General features: G+C 58.3%; 4 protein-coding genes across 4 annotated transcripts; 1 reads left to right on the top strand and 3 right to left on the bottom strand.

The window, feature by feature from the left end:
- Window positions 1-211: 211 nt before the first annotated feature.
- HRG_09131 (major facilitator superfamily domain-containing protein) lies at window positions 212-2,122 on the bottom strand (the record flags this gene model as incomplete). The annotated part of the gene is made up of 4 exons (XM_044867602.1): window positions 212-766; window positions 858-1,440; window positions 1,551-1,584; window positions 1,741-2,122. The coding sequence occupies 4 exons, from the start codon at window positions 2,120-2,122 to the stop codon at window positions 212-214; spliced, it is 1,554 nt and encodes a 517-aa protein (XP_044717623.1).
- Window positions 2,123-3,114: 992 nt separating this feature from the next.
- Window positions 3,115-5,919, bottom strand: HRG_09130 (Tetratricopeptide-like helical; the record flags this gene model as incomplete). Its single annotated transcript, XM_044867601.1, has 4 exons — window positions 3,115-3,126; window positions 3,212-3,460; window positions 3,512-5,711; window positions 5,888-5,919. The coding sequence occupies 4 exons, from the start codon at window positions 5,917-5,919 to the stop codon at window positions 3,115-3,117; spliced, it is 2,493 nt and encodes an 830-aa protein (XP_044717622.1).
- A 2,565-nt stretch (window positions 5,920-8,484) lies between these two features.
- Window positions 8,485-9,379, top strand: HRG_09129 (CSN8/PSMD8/EIF3K family domain-containing protein; the record flags this gene model as incomplete). The annotated part of the gene is made up of 2 exons (XM_044867600.1): window positions 8,485-9,030; window positions 9,104-9,379. 2 exons carry the CDS (start codon window positions 8,485-8,487, stop codon window positions 9,377-9,379), a joined length of 822 nt encoding a protein of 273 aa, XP_044717621.1.
- A 346-nt stretch (window positions 9,380-9,725) lies between these two features.
- Window positions 9,726-13,664, bottom strand: HRG_09128 (coatomer WD associated domain-containing protein; the record flags this gene model as incomplete). The annotated part of the gene is made up of 7 exons (XM_044867599.1): window positions 9,726-9,968; window positions 10,033-11,156; window positions 11,207-11,993; window positions 12,057-13,105; window positions 13,161-13,480; window positions 13,531-13,580; window positions 13,635-13,664. 7 exons carry the CDS (start codon window positions 13,662-13,664, stop codon window positions 9,726-9,728), a joined length of 3,603 nt encoding a protein of 1,200 aa, XP_044717620.1.
- Window positions 13,665-13,734: the final 70 nt, after the last annotated feature.

Below are 13,734 nucleotides of genomic sequence, written 5' to 3'. Positions count from 1 at the left end.
TAATTGCACACTGTATTCTTGAACCAGCTACCAGAAGCGCTGAAGCGCTGCTTTCAACCGCCACGTGACGTTGGAGCTTCGACGACAACCCCTTGAATCCATCCACCCAACCAATTACATACCCATCACGACGGGCGAGACCTCCGGGGAAAGGAAAGACGGGATTGCAGCCGACGGCATAGAAGCCTGCCATCTTTAAACCCCCCTCAAGTCAAGTTTTTCCCGTCCAACCTTGACCGGTCGCGCTCATCTTGGCAGCCTTTGCCGCGACGAGAAACCCGCAGCCGACGGCAATAGAGCTGCCAGCGAAGGCCTTGGCGGCTGCGTACCCGCCAGGGCCGGCAATGAGGGCCCCGGCGACAGGCGGCCCCGTCAGCACGGCGAAGCTGACAATGGTAAATACCATGCCCATGCGGACCCCGAGCCGGCGCAAGTCCGTCGTCAAAAAGGACAGGGCGGCCGGGAACAGGCTCTGGATCCCCGCGGCGGCGATGCCGTAAAAGACGACCCAGGCGTACAGCCCCGCGCGCGAGTCGACGCCGATGAAGCCGAACGCCAGACCCGAGGCGGCGGCCGACGCGGGGATGAAGACGTTGACGGCGCCCACCAGGTCCGCCGCGTAGCTTGGCGCCAGACGGCCGATGATGCCCGCGCCGTTGAGCAGCAGCAGGAGGTTGAGCGACTCGGGGTATGAGAATCCGGGCCGCAGGGCGTCGCGCGAGAAGGCGGCGACGTAGAAGAAGGCAAAGTAGACGCCCCAAAAGTTCTGACGGAATCGAGTTAAAACGCAGCGAGCTCTTTCCTCCAGACACCCGCACTCGCACAGGAGGGAAGAGAGGCGAGGGAGGGATACGTACGAAAAACGCGGCGGCGGCGTAAAAGCTGTAGCCCAGCTCGCTGAAAGCAGACCACTCAATCAAGGGCCCCGTCTTGCGTGGACTCATCCTCGGGCGGACCAGCACAATAGCCACGGCCATGGTGGCGAGCTGGACGAGGCCAATGGCGCGCACCGTCCAGGCGAAGCCCACGGCCGGCAGCAGCTGGCGGACCATGACGGGGAAGACGAGGCCGCCGGTGGAGCTGCCGCAGGCCGCGATACCGAGGACCAAGGCGCGGCGGCGGTCAAAGTAGGCGGCCAGGACGGCCAGCGCCGGGCAGAAGAGGCAGCCGTGGGCGAGGCCGAGGCACAGGCCCTGCGCCAGCATCAGGTGCCAGTAGGCAGTGCAGACCGAGACGGACACGACGCCGAGGGCCAGCAGCGCCGTGCCGGCCAGGAAAACGGGGCGGAAGTGGCCGGCGTCGACCAGGCGGCCCGTCAGCGTACCGACGAAGAAGATGAGGAAGACGTTGAGCGAGCCGATCCAGGCCACGTCGCTGGGCGGCCGCACCAGGAGCTCCGTGTAGTAGGCCTGGAAGCTCCCAAACGAGTTGACCCAGCCCCTGGGTGGGCAGACACGGCTCCAGAGTCAGAACAGGTCATGGCAAATTCAGGCCAGGACAAGCCAAGCCAAGCTGTGGAAGGAAAGCAGAGAAGAGGCGGGAGGGCATACCAGGTGTTGAAGATGACGAGATGACCGGCGAGGCCTCATGACGCAAGGCTCCTGTTAGCCAGCTACTGCTGCCCAAAGGGCCACTCAACAGAGTTCGAAGAAACAGAAAGGATGTTACAACAAAGGAAAAGGGACCCGTCCCTCTAGAGGTCTGAGACCCATAGTAGGTAAGGAGACGAACTCAACCTACATTGAGACCAGGCCAGCCATCCCCCGTCCGGAGGGGCGCTCAGCTCGTCGCTCGACCTCGACGTCACGCGACTCGAGACTCGGTCCAGGATGTTCGGCTGTCTGTCCACGGCAGCATCTTCCTCGTCCTCCTCTTTGTCGTCATCGTCGTCGTCGTGACCGCCTTGACCCCGTCGCGACCGCCCATGGCAATCCTCTGCCCCCTCGGCGGCAGGGCCATGTCTGCTGCCGACCCTGGAGCCGTGTTCCCCATCCACAATGTGACCTTTCCTCTCTCCAGTTTCGTATACCCTTTTCGTTTTTGAACGCAGCGGACTCGAGCGGCCATCGAGGCTGCCAGACGGCAAGGCCGCCTTCTCCTGGTCGTCCAGCAAGGCAGCCATGTTCACAAGGCTAAGTGCAGCAACGACAGCAGACCATCAGCGCCTCCCGGTCTCGATGACAAGCCTTCTCGACAATGTCGTCCAGACGACGCCGGCTTCAGGCACGAGCTTGGGCTCCGAGTAACGCGTCAGTCTCACCACCACTCACACAGCCCATGGAGTTAATCAAAGTCTCGACAAACGAAGAACTGGTCATATTCCCATCAAACAGCAATCCCCGCCGTGATATATATCCAGTAACGCCAGCGCCCCCAAGGCGGTTTATCTGGAGGACAAATATGTGCGTCGGTCCCGTCCGCCCACCCAAAGGGCGTCAGAACCCCGCCCTCAAGGGCGTCGATCGGACCCCAGTCCTGTCTACCGTCGGTTTATTCCCGAATGGCTCAAGAGCGGCATCACTTCCCGTCCGCCCGTGCCGCAGGACCATGTTGCGATCTCGGCGGAACACAAGACTCGCACCACGTCACCCCTCCATGGTGGAGCTCCGGCAGCGCACTTGAGCCGACAGTCGGCCGGCCTGTTCCCAATGGCGCCAGGGCCGGGTCATCTCTCAATGATGTTGCCTCTGAAAGAGCTTGGCGAAGTGAAGACATGTTCCCGGCACCCCCAACTTGAGCCGAGCCATTTGAACTATCCATCAGATATTATCCACATACATGCTCTTCGACGCCTCTTGCATATGCAGCACCATTCAGCCTACGTGGCCGCATGCTACTCATGGTGTTCCAAGCCCCTCCCCCACCTGCTGAAAAGAACAAGTGATGAGACATGAGGGCAATGGAGGAGAGGGGGAAAAGGCACCGTCTTCCGACTCCATGACAATGGGCGCTCCATACAGTGTTGCCCTTTGATATTGCTCAAAACCTGCGTCTCGACCCCCTGTCCTTGTCCAAGGGACAAACACGTATACATGAGTGCAATGGGACATACGCCCAGGTTTCCCAACTTTTGTCTTCATGTCTTTGCATCTGCCACTTGACGGGAGCAGAGCCTCACATCACAACCTAAATCCTGCATTAGTCTTGCTGACTGCGCCAAAGGCCTTGCGACAACCATAACCCTGTGATTGGTGGACTGGAATCGACTTACACAATCTCCTTCCTGCTTTCCTTGCGGGATGCCCATGTCCTCAAACGTTGCCGGACCCTTGGCCGGCGGGCCCTTGCTAGGCTTGGACGGCGCAGTTGCCGAGCTCTGAAGGCCGGGGACGGGCTGACCCGGACCACCTTGCCCAGGTGGCGCGCTACCGGTTCTCCCCATACCGCCCATGCCGGGCCTTGGAGAACTGGGCGGCCCTTGTCCCAGGCCTGAAGACACTCGGGTTGGTCTCTGGGGATCCTGCGGGGGTAGCGAGCCCAGTCGTTCCGTCCGGCCCGTGGCGCCGGGCACCCTCGAGAAGCGCTCATGGTTCTGAGGCGACGCACGCGGGTCATGATAGTGAGCCATGTCATGCTGCTGTCTGAGAGGTTGCTTCTGGATTCTGCTGCCGGCTGCATTGTTCGGATAAGGCTGAGCGCTCGCTGACCGTCCTTGGAAGTCATCACCCGGAAATGGGCGACCAGGTGCATGGCCCGGGCCCGGACTTGGCTGCCGATAGCCTCCAGGGCTGCTGTAGCCCGCGGACACGACTCTACCGCCGGGCGGCGGCGACGGCTGCGGCTGAAGACTGCCTACACTGTGAGACATGGGCATGGGCCGTGGGCCCGCGGCCTGGGCCCTGATGCCAAACGCACTCATCGGCCGATCCGCTTGAGGCGAATGAACCCCCTGATTGTGGCGCGCATTGTGTGCTCCTCGACCATCGTCTTCGGGATAGGGAGCCGTGGATCGCGAGCGATGCACAGTGAGCGTGGACTGGTCGTCGTCGGGGTACGGGGCTGCGGAATGCGGGCGCGGAGGCTGCGCTCCGCCGGTCTCTAGCCGGAGGCTAAAGGCCGGCTGTCGATCCGAGCCGTCCACCACGGATGCTCGCGATGGATCAGGAAACGACATGCTCTCGGACACAATGGTCGGCCTGAAACCTGGAGACGGCTGGGGCGAGACGCGTGGCGAGTCCGACGTCGACGACGACTTTCCCGGAAGCGGCCCGCTGCCCTCGCTCAGAGTCGGCAGCTGCTGGGGCTGCTTGAAGCGCTCAGGGCGCTTTCCCCGCTGAGACCCGTGTTGCGACTTGATGCGCGTCAGTGTCGTCGTCTCGTGATCCTTCTTGGACAAACTCTTGTCCTGGCTTAGAGATTCCAGCCGGCCAACGGCGTCTTTGTTGCCGTGGTCAGCTGCCTGCTGGTACCATTTCCGCGCGTCGGGTATGCTCTTGTTGACGTGGATGCCGATTTCGTAGTAGTAGCCCAAGGCGAACTCGCCCGTCGGAAGCTTGGCCACGGCCGCCTCCTGCGCATATTTGAAGGCGAGCTCCTCGTTCTTCTTGAAGACGCCCTCGTAGCCAAAGAGGAACCAGCGGCTAACGCCCAGCGCCGCCTCGGGAAGGCCTTGCTTGGCAGCCAGCCCGTAGTAGTGAAGCGAGTAAGACGGATTGAAGTCGCAGCCGAGCTGGCAGAGCTCGTAGGCCTGACCCATTTTGAGCTGGGCCTTTGCGAAACCCAAGTAAGCCGCCTTCTCAACGAACACCTTGGCCGTGTCAAGACTGAAGAGCAAGAGGCCGTCGGGGAGGGTGATGTCGGGCAGATCTCGACCGACGAGCATGCCGTAGACATAGGACCCCTGCGGCGCGTCCTCGTCAGCGCTGTCGGCAGCAGCCTGGATGCGCTCCAGCCCCCGAGGGTAGTCCTTTGTCTCGCCATGCTGGCCGAGAAGGCTCATCATGCCCATTCGGTACAGGGCAGCCGAGTCTTTCAAGCTCATGCCCTTGTAGTAGTGCTCCTTGGCCTTGGACATGTCGTTGGATTGCTCAAACAGCATGCCGAGGCGATACTCGGAGCGCGCGTGGCCCAGCTCCGCGGCTCGTTTATAGCCGCTGTAGGCCTCACGCTTGTCGACGCGGTGGCCAAACTTGCCAAACTCGAGCCATTTGGCCTGGATGTACAAGGCGTCGGGATGCGCCTGGTGGGCCAGGTAATTGATGATGTTCATGGCGTCCTCGCGCAGCTCGTGCTCGATGCGTGGGGTGGCCGGGCGAGCCTTGTCCGAGTGCTCCCGGGCGGCGGCGTCGGCCGCAATGTCGACCCAGGTGAGAACGTCGCGAGCCCAGCTGATCTGCATGGAAACGTTCTGGGAGTGCAGCACATGCTTGCGCGCAGTCCACAGTATCCCCTCCTTTGCGTCGTCGGCCGGGGGGACATTGTCGCCCGTCACCTTTGGGAAAGGCGAGAAAGAGGGCGCTTCCCGATCCATGCTGTCGAGCCTCCGCGCCCGGGAGTCGTTGTTTTGGTAGGCTCTGTGGTCGGCGTCGGCTGCGGGGTTGGATTGGGATTGGGGCAGGTCGGCAGCCTGGTCAGCCCTAGAGCGCGTACTCAATGAATGTAGTTCTCGACGGGACGCGGCGTCGGTCGTGTTCGATGTCTCCTTTCCTTTGGGATCAAGTTCGAGGCGCTGGAGATCGTCTTGCATGTTCTGGGGTATCTGGGGAGTTACCCTGGAAAATGGAGAGGACAAAAGAAGTCGTCAGCGCCCAGACCCACCACAGACGAACAACACAAGGCACACCAACGCGCGAGACCGGGATGGACGCGCGCGGCAGAGAGGTGCCTCGGCCATGGACAAGAAAAGAGAGACGGAGGCAGCAAGAGAAGGAATGGCGTGGTCACTCACCGTCGCGGGGAGGGGGAAACGACGTCGGGCATATAATAATCATCCAGGCCACCAGGAACAAAAGTCGCACTAAGCTGAGGAGGCATGTCGGGGGGGTAAAGCAAGGCCCAGGGGTCTGTGGGTGCAGCGAGGAGAGGGCAGGGCAGGGCAGGGCAGTCCAGTCAGCTCGTCCTTGGGACCAACAGGACAAGGCTGCGGAAGCGGCACGGCTCGCGTCTTGGGTGTGCGGCGCGTCTTGCGATGCAGGACGACGGGGCGTGTCGCGCAGCAGCGAGGTCGGCCACGTTTGCGCCTCAGTTGGATGAGAAGGAAGGCAAGTTGGCGGCGCTTGAGCGGGATAAGCCTGAGTGCATGCGAGAAGAGGGCGGGATCAGTGAGAGGGCGATGAGTGCGAGGGCGATGAGTGAGAGGGCGTCGACGGGCGGAACGGGCCAAGGGAGCAGTCGGCCATCGGTTAGGGAAGCCCAGCTGCTTGGCAAGGCTCGAGATGGCGAGAGGGACGATCGTTTGTCGCGATGGTTGCCAGTAGCGTCTGGGAGGGTGGTGTTGCTTGAGGAGGGGGGCGAAGCAGGTACCTGGCGAATACCTGGACCGTTTAGGGTGCTGATCAGAGTCGAACCGTTCTCCTGACGAACGGCCAGTCCGAGTTCCCGGTTCTCTCTCCTTGATCCTCTCCTTGATCCTCTCCTTGATCCTCTCCTTTCGCCCTTATCCCTTCCCCATGCCCTTTTGCTCTATTCATGGCCTGTCGTCGAGAGCTCAAACACCCGTCGTCGAGACATGATTAAACATGCGACAAGGTCCCGGTCGGTGCTTGGGGGATGCTTCTGCGCCTCTCCGAGATTACTTCTAGGTAGAGGTAGGTACTATACTGTACGTAATTACAGGACTTGGAGCGCATCAAGACACTACAATAATAAAGCAACAACCTGTAAGTGCTACTACTACTACTACTACTACCTAGGTAGCCTAGGTAGGTAGATAGATAGGTAGGCACCTTGCACCTGGAATTACAGTATAGCGACCGCCCATCCGGACTGGGCTCGTTGAAAGTACTACAGGTAGGTAGGTACTGCACCCTCTTGCAAGGAACACAGTGGTCGTAATAAGGCATGAGGCATGAGCATGAGCCCCCTACAAGGAACCTGCCAGGTAACAGGTGGGGTTCGGGCCCCAGTTGCCGGTGGAGATTGGAGACGTCGTCCCAGGACAAAGTGTCGGCGTGTAAGACGAGGAAAAACTCATCCTCGGGGCAAAAGGCGGTCGATGCAACCTTGCGAGGCAACCGCGCGTTGTTGTATTTAGGGCCAGACAACCAGGTGGCTAGCCATGTTCTTCGTCCTTTGCTATCCATTCTTTTTTCCTTTGACGAACAAAAGGGAGTGTGTTTATTGTTGTTGGCGGCGAAGCTTGCATAGCCATAATCCATAAAAGCAGCCGTAATGACGTGGCATCCACCCGTCCAGGTAAGACGGTAAGAAGGCTGGGTAACCCAGCAAGGTCGCTTGCCAAGGTCGTGGTTGCTCTCGCTCTTGTTGACGCGAAGCGCTCATGTCTCGGGAGCACCATATAGAACCCGGAGGTCCGGGCCCCTGTCTCGGTAAAATATTATCGTCGTCGGAAGGTACGGGCACAATGCTTGATTCGTCGCACCGGTCCGATGTGGTTTACCTAGTCGTCACTGCCCCCCTTTTCTCCTCGGACAAACCAGCAGACGAGCCGGTGGACGAGACAGCAAAGGGCAGGCATCCCAAACACTGGTGCCGAGCCAGCAAGCAACTCGAGGTCGGATAACGCACCATTAATGAGCATCTCCCGTCATCACAAGCGAGGCGCATGTCCCACCCGGCCAATCTGCCTTGGCCAGGCAGTCAGTTCCTCTCTCCACTAACTTATTCGCCGCTTTTGTCAACAAGGCGAAATGATCGTGTTACGCTACGTCTACTACCTCTAGGTACTAATTAATTACTGCCTGCCTTCCTAGTGCAATCATCACTACCTACCTACGTATCACTGTACAGTACTGTACGTAGGTACATAGCACTCCCAGCCTCGACACCTGCAGAATGCACCTGCCTATCAATTGTAGTGCTTCGGATACACATACGTACTAGGTATGTACATAAGTATGTACAGCCTAGAACCAAAGAGCTTGCTGTCCTTGCCCTCGCCCAGCTGCCGCCCGCCACACCTTTTGTGCTCGGTGGCCGACGATCCTTGTACTGTAACTTATTGTTTCTGTTGATCCCGCCGGGCGGGAGTGCCTTTTCCCGTGCATTACATAATGACAAAATTCGGAACCAGGCCCAAGGCGGCCATGAAGCTCGCGTCATCTTTTAGCCTAGCCCGCAGCCCACCAAGGCCAGCCAACCACGTGCATCCGCGGCCATGTTACGGTATACGTACCTACTAGTTATTACTGTACCTGGCAACTGAGCTACCAGAGACACGACCGAGTTTGTGAGAAAACGCATCATCCATCCAGACAACAACACCAGCTCCCCGTCTCGTTGCGGTATAGAACCCACCGCTGCGGCGCATTTCTTCTCGCCCCCCTCTCCCCGACCACTGCTCCCGCCGACACCCCATCTCCCACCATGGCAGACCGCGACCTCTCCCAGATTCTGGGCCAGCTCCGGCATTCCCCGTCCATGAGCTATCCCGAAGCCAACGGCCTCCTCTCAAAGGCCAAGCTTTCCCTTCTCAAGCTCAACGCCCTCACCCCGACCCCCGACGCCTCCTCCAACCTCCTCGCCCTCGCCCGCGAGACCTACGAGCAAGGTGCCCTCTTCGCCATCCGCGCCCGCAATCCCGAGGCCTTTACCCGCTACGTCCGCCAGCTCCAGCCCTTTTACGAACTGCCCTCGTCGAGACTACCTCCCAACCTTGCCGAGCGCAGCAAGGTTACCGGCTTGAGCCTCCTGCTGCTCCTCACCCAGGGCCGCTACGCCGAATTTCACTCCGAACTCGAGGGCCTTGCCAATAGGGACGGCAGAGGCAGCTCTGGTGACGTCGAGGGCGATCGCTATCTCGGATACCCGATCAGGTTGGAGAGATGGTTGATGGAAGGCAGCTATGACCGAGTCTGGAAGGCCATGAAGAGCAGCGAGGTGCCGTGCGATGAATACAGCGTCTTCTCCGAGGTAAATCACCACTCCCTGCCAATGCCCGCTTGAACCTGAACACATGGCTCATTCTGTCCCTCCCCTTGTCTAGATTTTGAAGAACCAAATCCGTTCCGAAATAGCCAGCAGCAGCGAACGCGCCTATCCCAGTCTCCCCATCAGCTCTACCAAGTCTCTCCTGTTCCTCGATTCCGAGGGCGACGTCATCCAGTTTGCCGGGCAGCGCGGATGGGCTGTCAGAGACGGCCACATCTTCTTTCCAGATGCGGCCGAGACGGGCGAAGATGGCGGTCAGAGCAAGGATCTTAGCCAGATGGTTATCGAGAACACGTTGGGTTATGCCCGCGAACTGGAGACAATTGTATAAATAATAACAGATTGGCGTATTGGTCAATTCACCCCAAATATCATAACAAGGCAGGCTATGACCCTGCAAGTTCGTACCGGTCTGGACTTCGCCACCTCCTGTCATACCTCCATGCACAAGTTTACTTCAGCTTTCAATTGCAATGCCCGTCTTTTGCTCCTGAATTGAGAACTTAAGCTAGAGAGACCCTTCACACTGCCAGCTTCTCCTAATTCAACACTCATCATCTCCACCCTCGCTGCAAGCTTCTGATGGTCCTTTTTCCTCGCCCACGCCTACACCGGCATCTAGTTCAGTCGCCGTATACAGCAGTTACCCAGTGTTCCGCCCGGGGTCGTTTATTCATCTATGCGAAGAGCTTCAAACCACTACCGTGCTTGCCAATTTCGCAAACCTCGCACACCCTGCATACCGTGCCCTTGTACTTGGAGTGGTACTTGGATCCGTCGAAGGCGCATTCTTCATACGAGGTCCCGCTGTAGATGGGCGTGTGACTGGCAGCACATACTTCAAACTCGGCAAACTGGTCAAACTCGATGTCGATGGCGTCGTTGGGGTTCCTCTCGCACTGAGCCTTGGTCTTTTTGGCCTGTAGTTGACTCTAGTTAGCAAAGATACTTGACTACGCAGGAGCACAGCCTTTGGAGACTTACATTCTCCACAATCTTGCTGGATCCACCGTTGGCAATGATGCGGTTGGCAAAGCTGAGAGCCGAATTGTAGTTCTTGTTCCTGACCGCAAGCTGCATCGCACTCAGCAAAGCCAGCTGTCTGTGCGGCACCTCAATCTTTGGGATCGTGAAGTACGCCGACAGCTCCAGGCTCTTCTTCAACTTGGCTGGATCCTGGGCCACGACATCCGGGCCGCCAAGCGTCCTTCGCGCCAGCTCAATGTCCATGGCCACGGCATACTCGCTCGCCGAAATGATGAGCTTCTTTGCCTCAGCCACTTCGTCCTCGCTTGATACGGCGTTGATCAGAATTGCGTGCAAAATGCCCTTGAACAGTGCACGTCCGTCCTCCAGCTTGTTGGCTTTCATGGAATCGTATCCTTTTTGCAAGTCATTGGCGGCAAGATACTCTAGGTCTCGGGGAACAATAGGGAGCACTTGACGGGGGTCCGTTTCGTCGACAGTTCGGCGAACATAGTTGATTAGAGACGGCAGGCCGGAGGAGGCAGGTAAGAAGGTCCTGGATGCTCGGTAAACCTCCAAGAAGCGAGGCTTCAGCGGCGCAAAGTTCACGGCGCCGACTTGACGGTTCAAGAGCTGCATGGCAGTCTCAAACGAGCCGCCAGAAATGTGATCGACTGCCAGAGGGGAGTTTCGCGCCCAAAGATCGGCTTCGCTGCTGCCCGCTCCGCCGGCGTCGGCGCTGTCGACATTGATGAAGTCGCTGTCGGCCTCAGGCACATCGTCTTCGCCCATGTCCCAGCCGGCCACGTCTTCGTCTTCGTCCTCGGCCAGGGCGCCATTTCGTTTCGTGGCGGCGTCCAACTCCGCGCCGTCATCCAAAGCCATTCCGTCGGCGCCAGCCGGCTTGTCTCCGAGAGACAGCCCCTCCACCTGACCAAGCAAGGCCTTCTCGAAGAAGGACTGCGAGTTAGCCTTTGTGGGCCAGTTGGCTTTGAAAGTCGGCACAACCGGCTTGGGCGGTGTCAGGGACCCGCCCAACGCGGGCATGTTGAGCTGATCTTCGGTCGCACCAGTGGCTTCCAGAATGGCTTGGCACTCCTCATCCAGGCCGTGAGACTTGGCCGTCATATAAGCCAGAGGGTCTGTTTGGAAAGTCAGCGAGCTGTTTGACTGGACTTTGCAGTAAACATACAAAGATCAATCTCCTTGAACATCTGGACACGGTCTTCGACTTCACCGAGGAACAAGGCATTGTGAAATCGAGAGGTAAAGTCCCCGCGGTGCTCTGCAATCTTTGCCATCCGGGCAAGCTTGGAGTGATCGCCAGTAGCAAGATAGAGGAAAGACAGCTTGTCGAACTGCTTGAGTTTCTGGTAGCACATTTCCACAATCTGGTGGTTGCCATGAGCCAAGGCCTCGGTGCCCAAGCGAGTCCAGAACTTGGGCTTGTCTAGTTCCTTTGACATGTCAACAGCAACGTCGAGGTTACTGCACTCGATGGCCAGATCAAAGCGCGTAGTTGGATCCTGCACAAATTGCAGGGCTATCTCGGGATAGCCCTTCTTCTGCAGATACGAAATGATCGACTGGCCCACAAGACTCGAGGTTCGGATAATATGAAGCATCTCTTCGTAGTTTCTCTTGACAAGCGCAAGCTTGAACCGGTACTCGGTGGGGTCGATTTGCAGGATCCGGGGCTTTGCACCTCGGTCGAGGCAGTACACATTGCGACCCTTGACTCGCACCAAGTAGACAGTCTGATCCAGAGTTCGGACGATGCCGTTGTCGCCGTTGAGCAGGGTGTACTTGACGTGGTTCAGAGTCGAGTAGAGAAGGACTCCGGCATCATCCCACGTGGCGCTCTTGATTCGGATTGTCTCGTGCAAAGTGCTGACCTGCTCAAGCGTCTTGGTCACGACTGTTACATTGTGCTTGCTGAGAAGCGCAGCGTAAAGGCCGTCGTTGGACCACACGACATACTTGACGCCGTTCACAGACAGCTCAGCAGTGCTCTTCTTTTGCTGTATGTCATAGAGATGCACCGCCGTGGGGGTAATGATGAGAAGGTTGCCAGTGCCACCAAAGTAGATGTCGGATGTTCCGGCCGGCGGTTTGAACGATCGGGTCGTGTTGTTCGACAGGTCCTTGATGTCAATGGTTTGGTTGGACGTGTCAAGCACAGCAAAGCGATTTCTGGCCACAAAGATGGCTGCGTTGCCAGAACCCCGTTTCGTCTCTGTCGGCTCAATGGCCCCAGATCCATCTTTTGGAAGGTTGACCAGTTCGTATGATCCCCCGTCGGCCGGCGTCGTCACCAAGACCGATCTCTCAGCAGGGTTATACGACAAAGTCCGTGGGGTGACCCAGGCGCTGCCGAGCTTCTTCAGAGACACCAATGTTGGACTCTCTGCGTTTTTCTGGAAATCGTACGACTTGACATGCTTCTCCTTGTTGATGTAGAAGAGCACGTTTTGGTGTGTGGCCGAGGCGGGACGCTCGCGTTCCAGCTTAAACACCATGACTCCATTATCATGGCCGGCGGCAAACAAGTTGATCTCAGGGTGTGCCGCAATGACCCAGAACCTATCATTCTCTCGCTTGAAGGACTGGACAGCAGTTCGCTTGTTCAGGTCCCACACTCGAATGGTCTTGTCTTCACCGGCAGATAAAATCAAGTCTTGATGAGGGTGAAAGAGACAGCCCGAAGCGTTGTGGAAATGGCCCCTGCAGGTGTCGACCTCCCAAGCCTTGGTCTCGCTCATGCGCCAAAGCTTCACTAGCCGATCGTCGCCAGCGGAAACGATCAGGGGCATTGTCGGGTGGAAAGCGACCCAATTGACGCCGCGGTCGTGGCCCTCCAGCACAAACTTGACGACGGCATCCGTATTACCAAACATGTCAGCCTGGTTTTGGTTGGCGCGAGCCATCTGGTCTTCGAAGCTCATGGAGGTCGGGGCCGAGTGTTTCTTGCGGAGGCCAGATATGTCCCAGACGCGAACGGATTGGTCTAGTGATGCGGAAACGACGAGGTCTTCCTTGGGGTGGAACTGGGCACACATGGCATAGTGGTTGTGGCCTGTCATTGTGCAGACTTTTGAGGGGTCAGTGCAGCCCATCCAGATGACGTGTCAGCTTGGAAAACATACTCAACGAGCGGTTCTGCCAGTTCCATATCCGAATGGTTTGGTCGTCGGATGACGAGAGAATCCAAGGCAGCTCGTGGTGAAAGAAGACGGTCCGGACGTAGTCGAGGTGGCCGTTCAGGGTGAAGAGGCAGCGGCGGGTTTGGTATGACCAGACCTTGATCTTGTAGTCGTCGCCACCAGAAATGAAGAGCGGCTGCGTCTTGTGGAAGTCGACGCCTCGGACGGGCCCGTCGTGCTCTTCAAATCGATCGATCAAGGTGCCCATGCGATAGTCCCAAAGCTGGATTGTGGATGAATGGAGCGACACGAGGATCCATGGTCTGCTAGAGTGTCAGCACGGGCAGTAGTGGCTCTGATGCTCGACAATCACCTTTTAGGGTGGAAGGCAATGCCCTTTGCTCTTGAAGATTTCGACTCGAACTAGAGCTTGGTTAGCTCGCGAAGCTGAGATGGCGTGCAGCCGTTCTCGCGCACCTTGGTCAACATTCCCGGGGAGGACTGCATCCTGGCGGGGAGGTGAAGCCGCAGCTTCGAGCGTCAGGAAGGGGGTAATTGGTTTCACGCAGGCCTTGGT

This window comes from Hirsutella rhossiliensis, assembly GCF_020360975.1.
Source record: "Hirsutella rhossiliensis strain HR02 chromosome Unknown scaffold00011, whole genome shotgun sequence".
NCBI classification, from domain to species: domain Eukaryota; kingdom Fungi; phylum Ascomycota; class Sordariomycetes; order Hypocreales; family Ophiocordycipitaceae; genus Hirsutella; species Hirsutella rhossiliensis.
The sequence above is the reverse complement of the archived record's forward strand: the minus strand, read 5'-3'. Positions and strand labels throughout refer to the sequence as shown.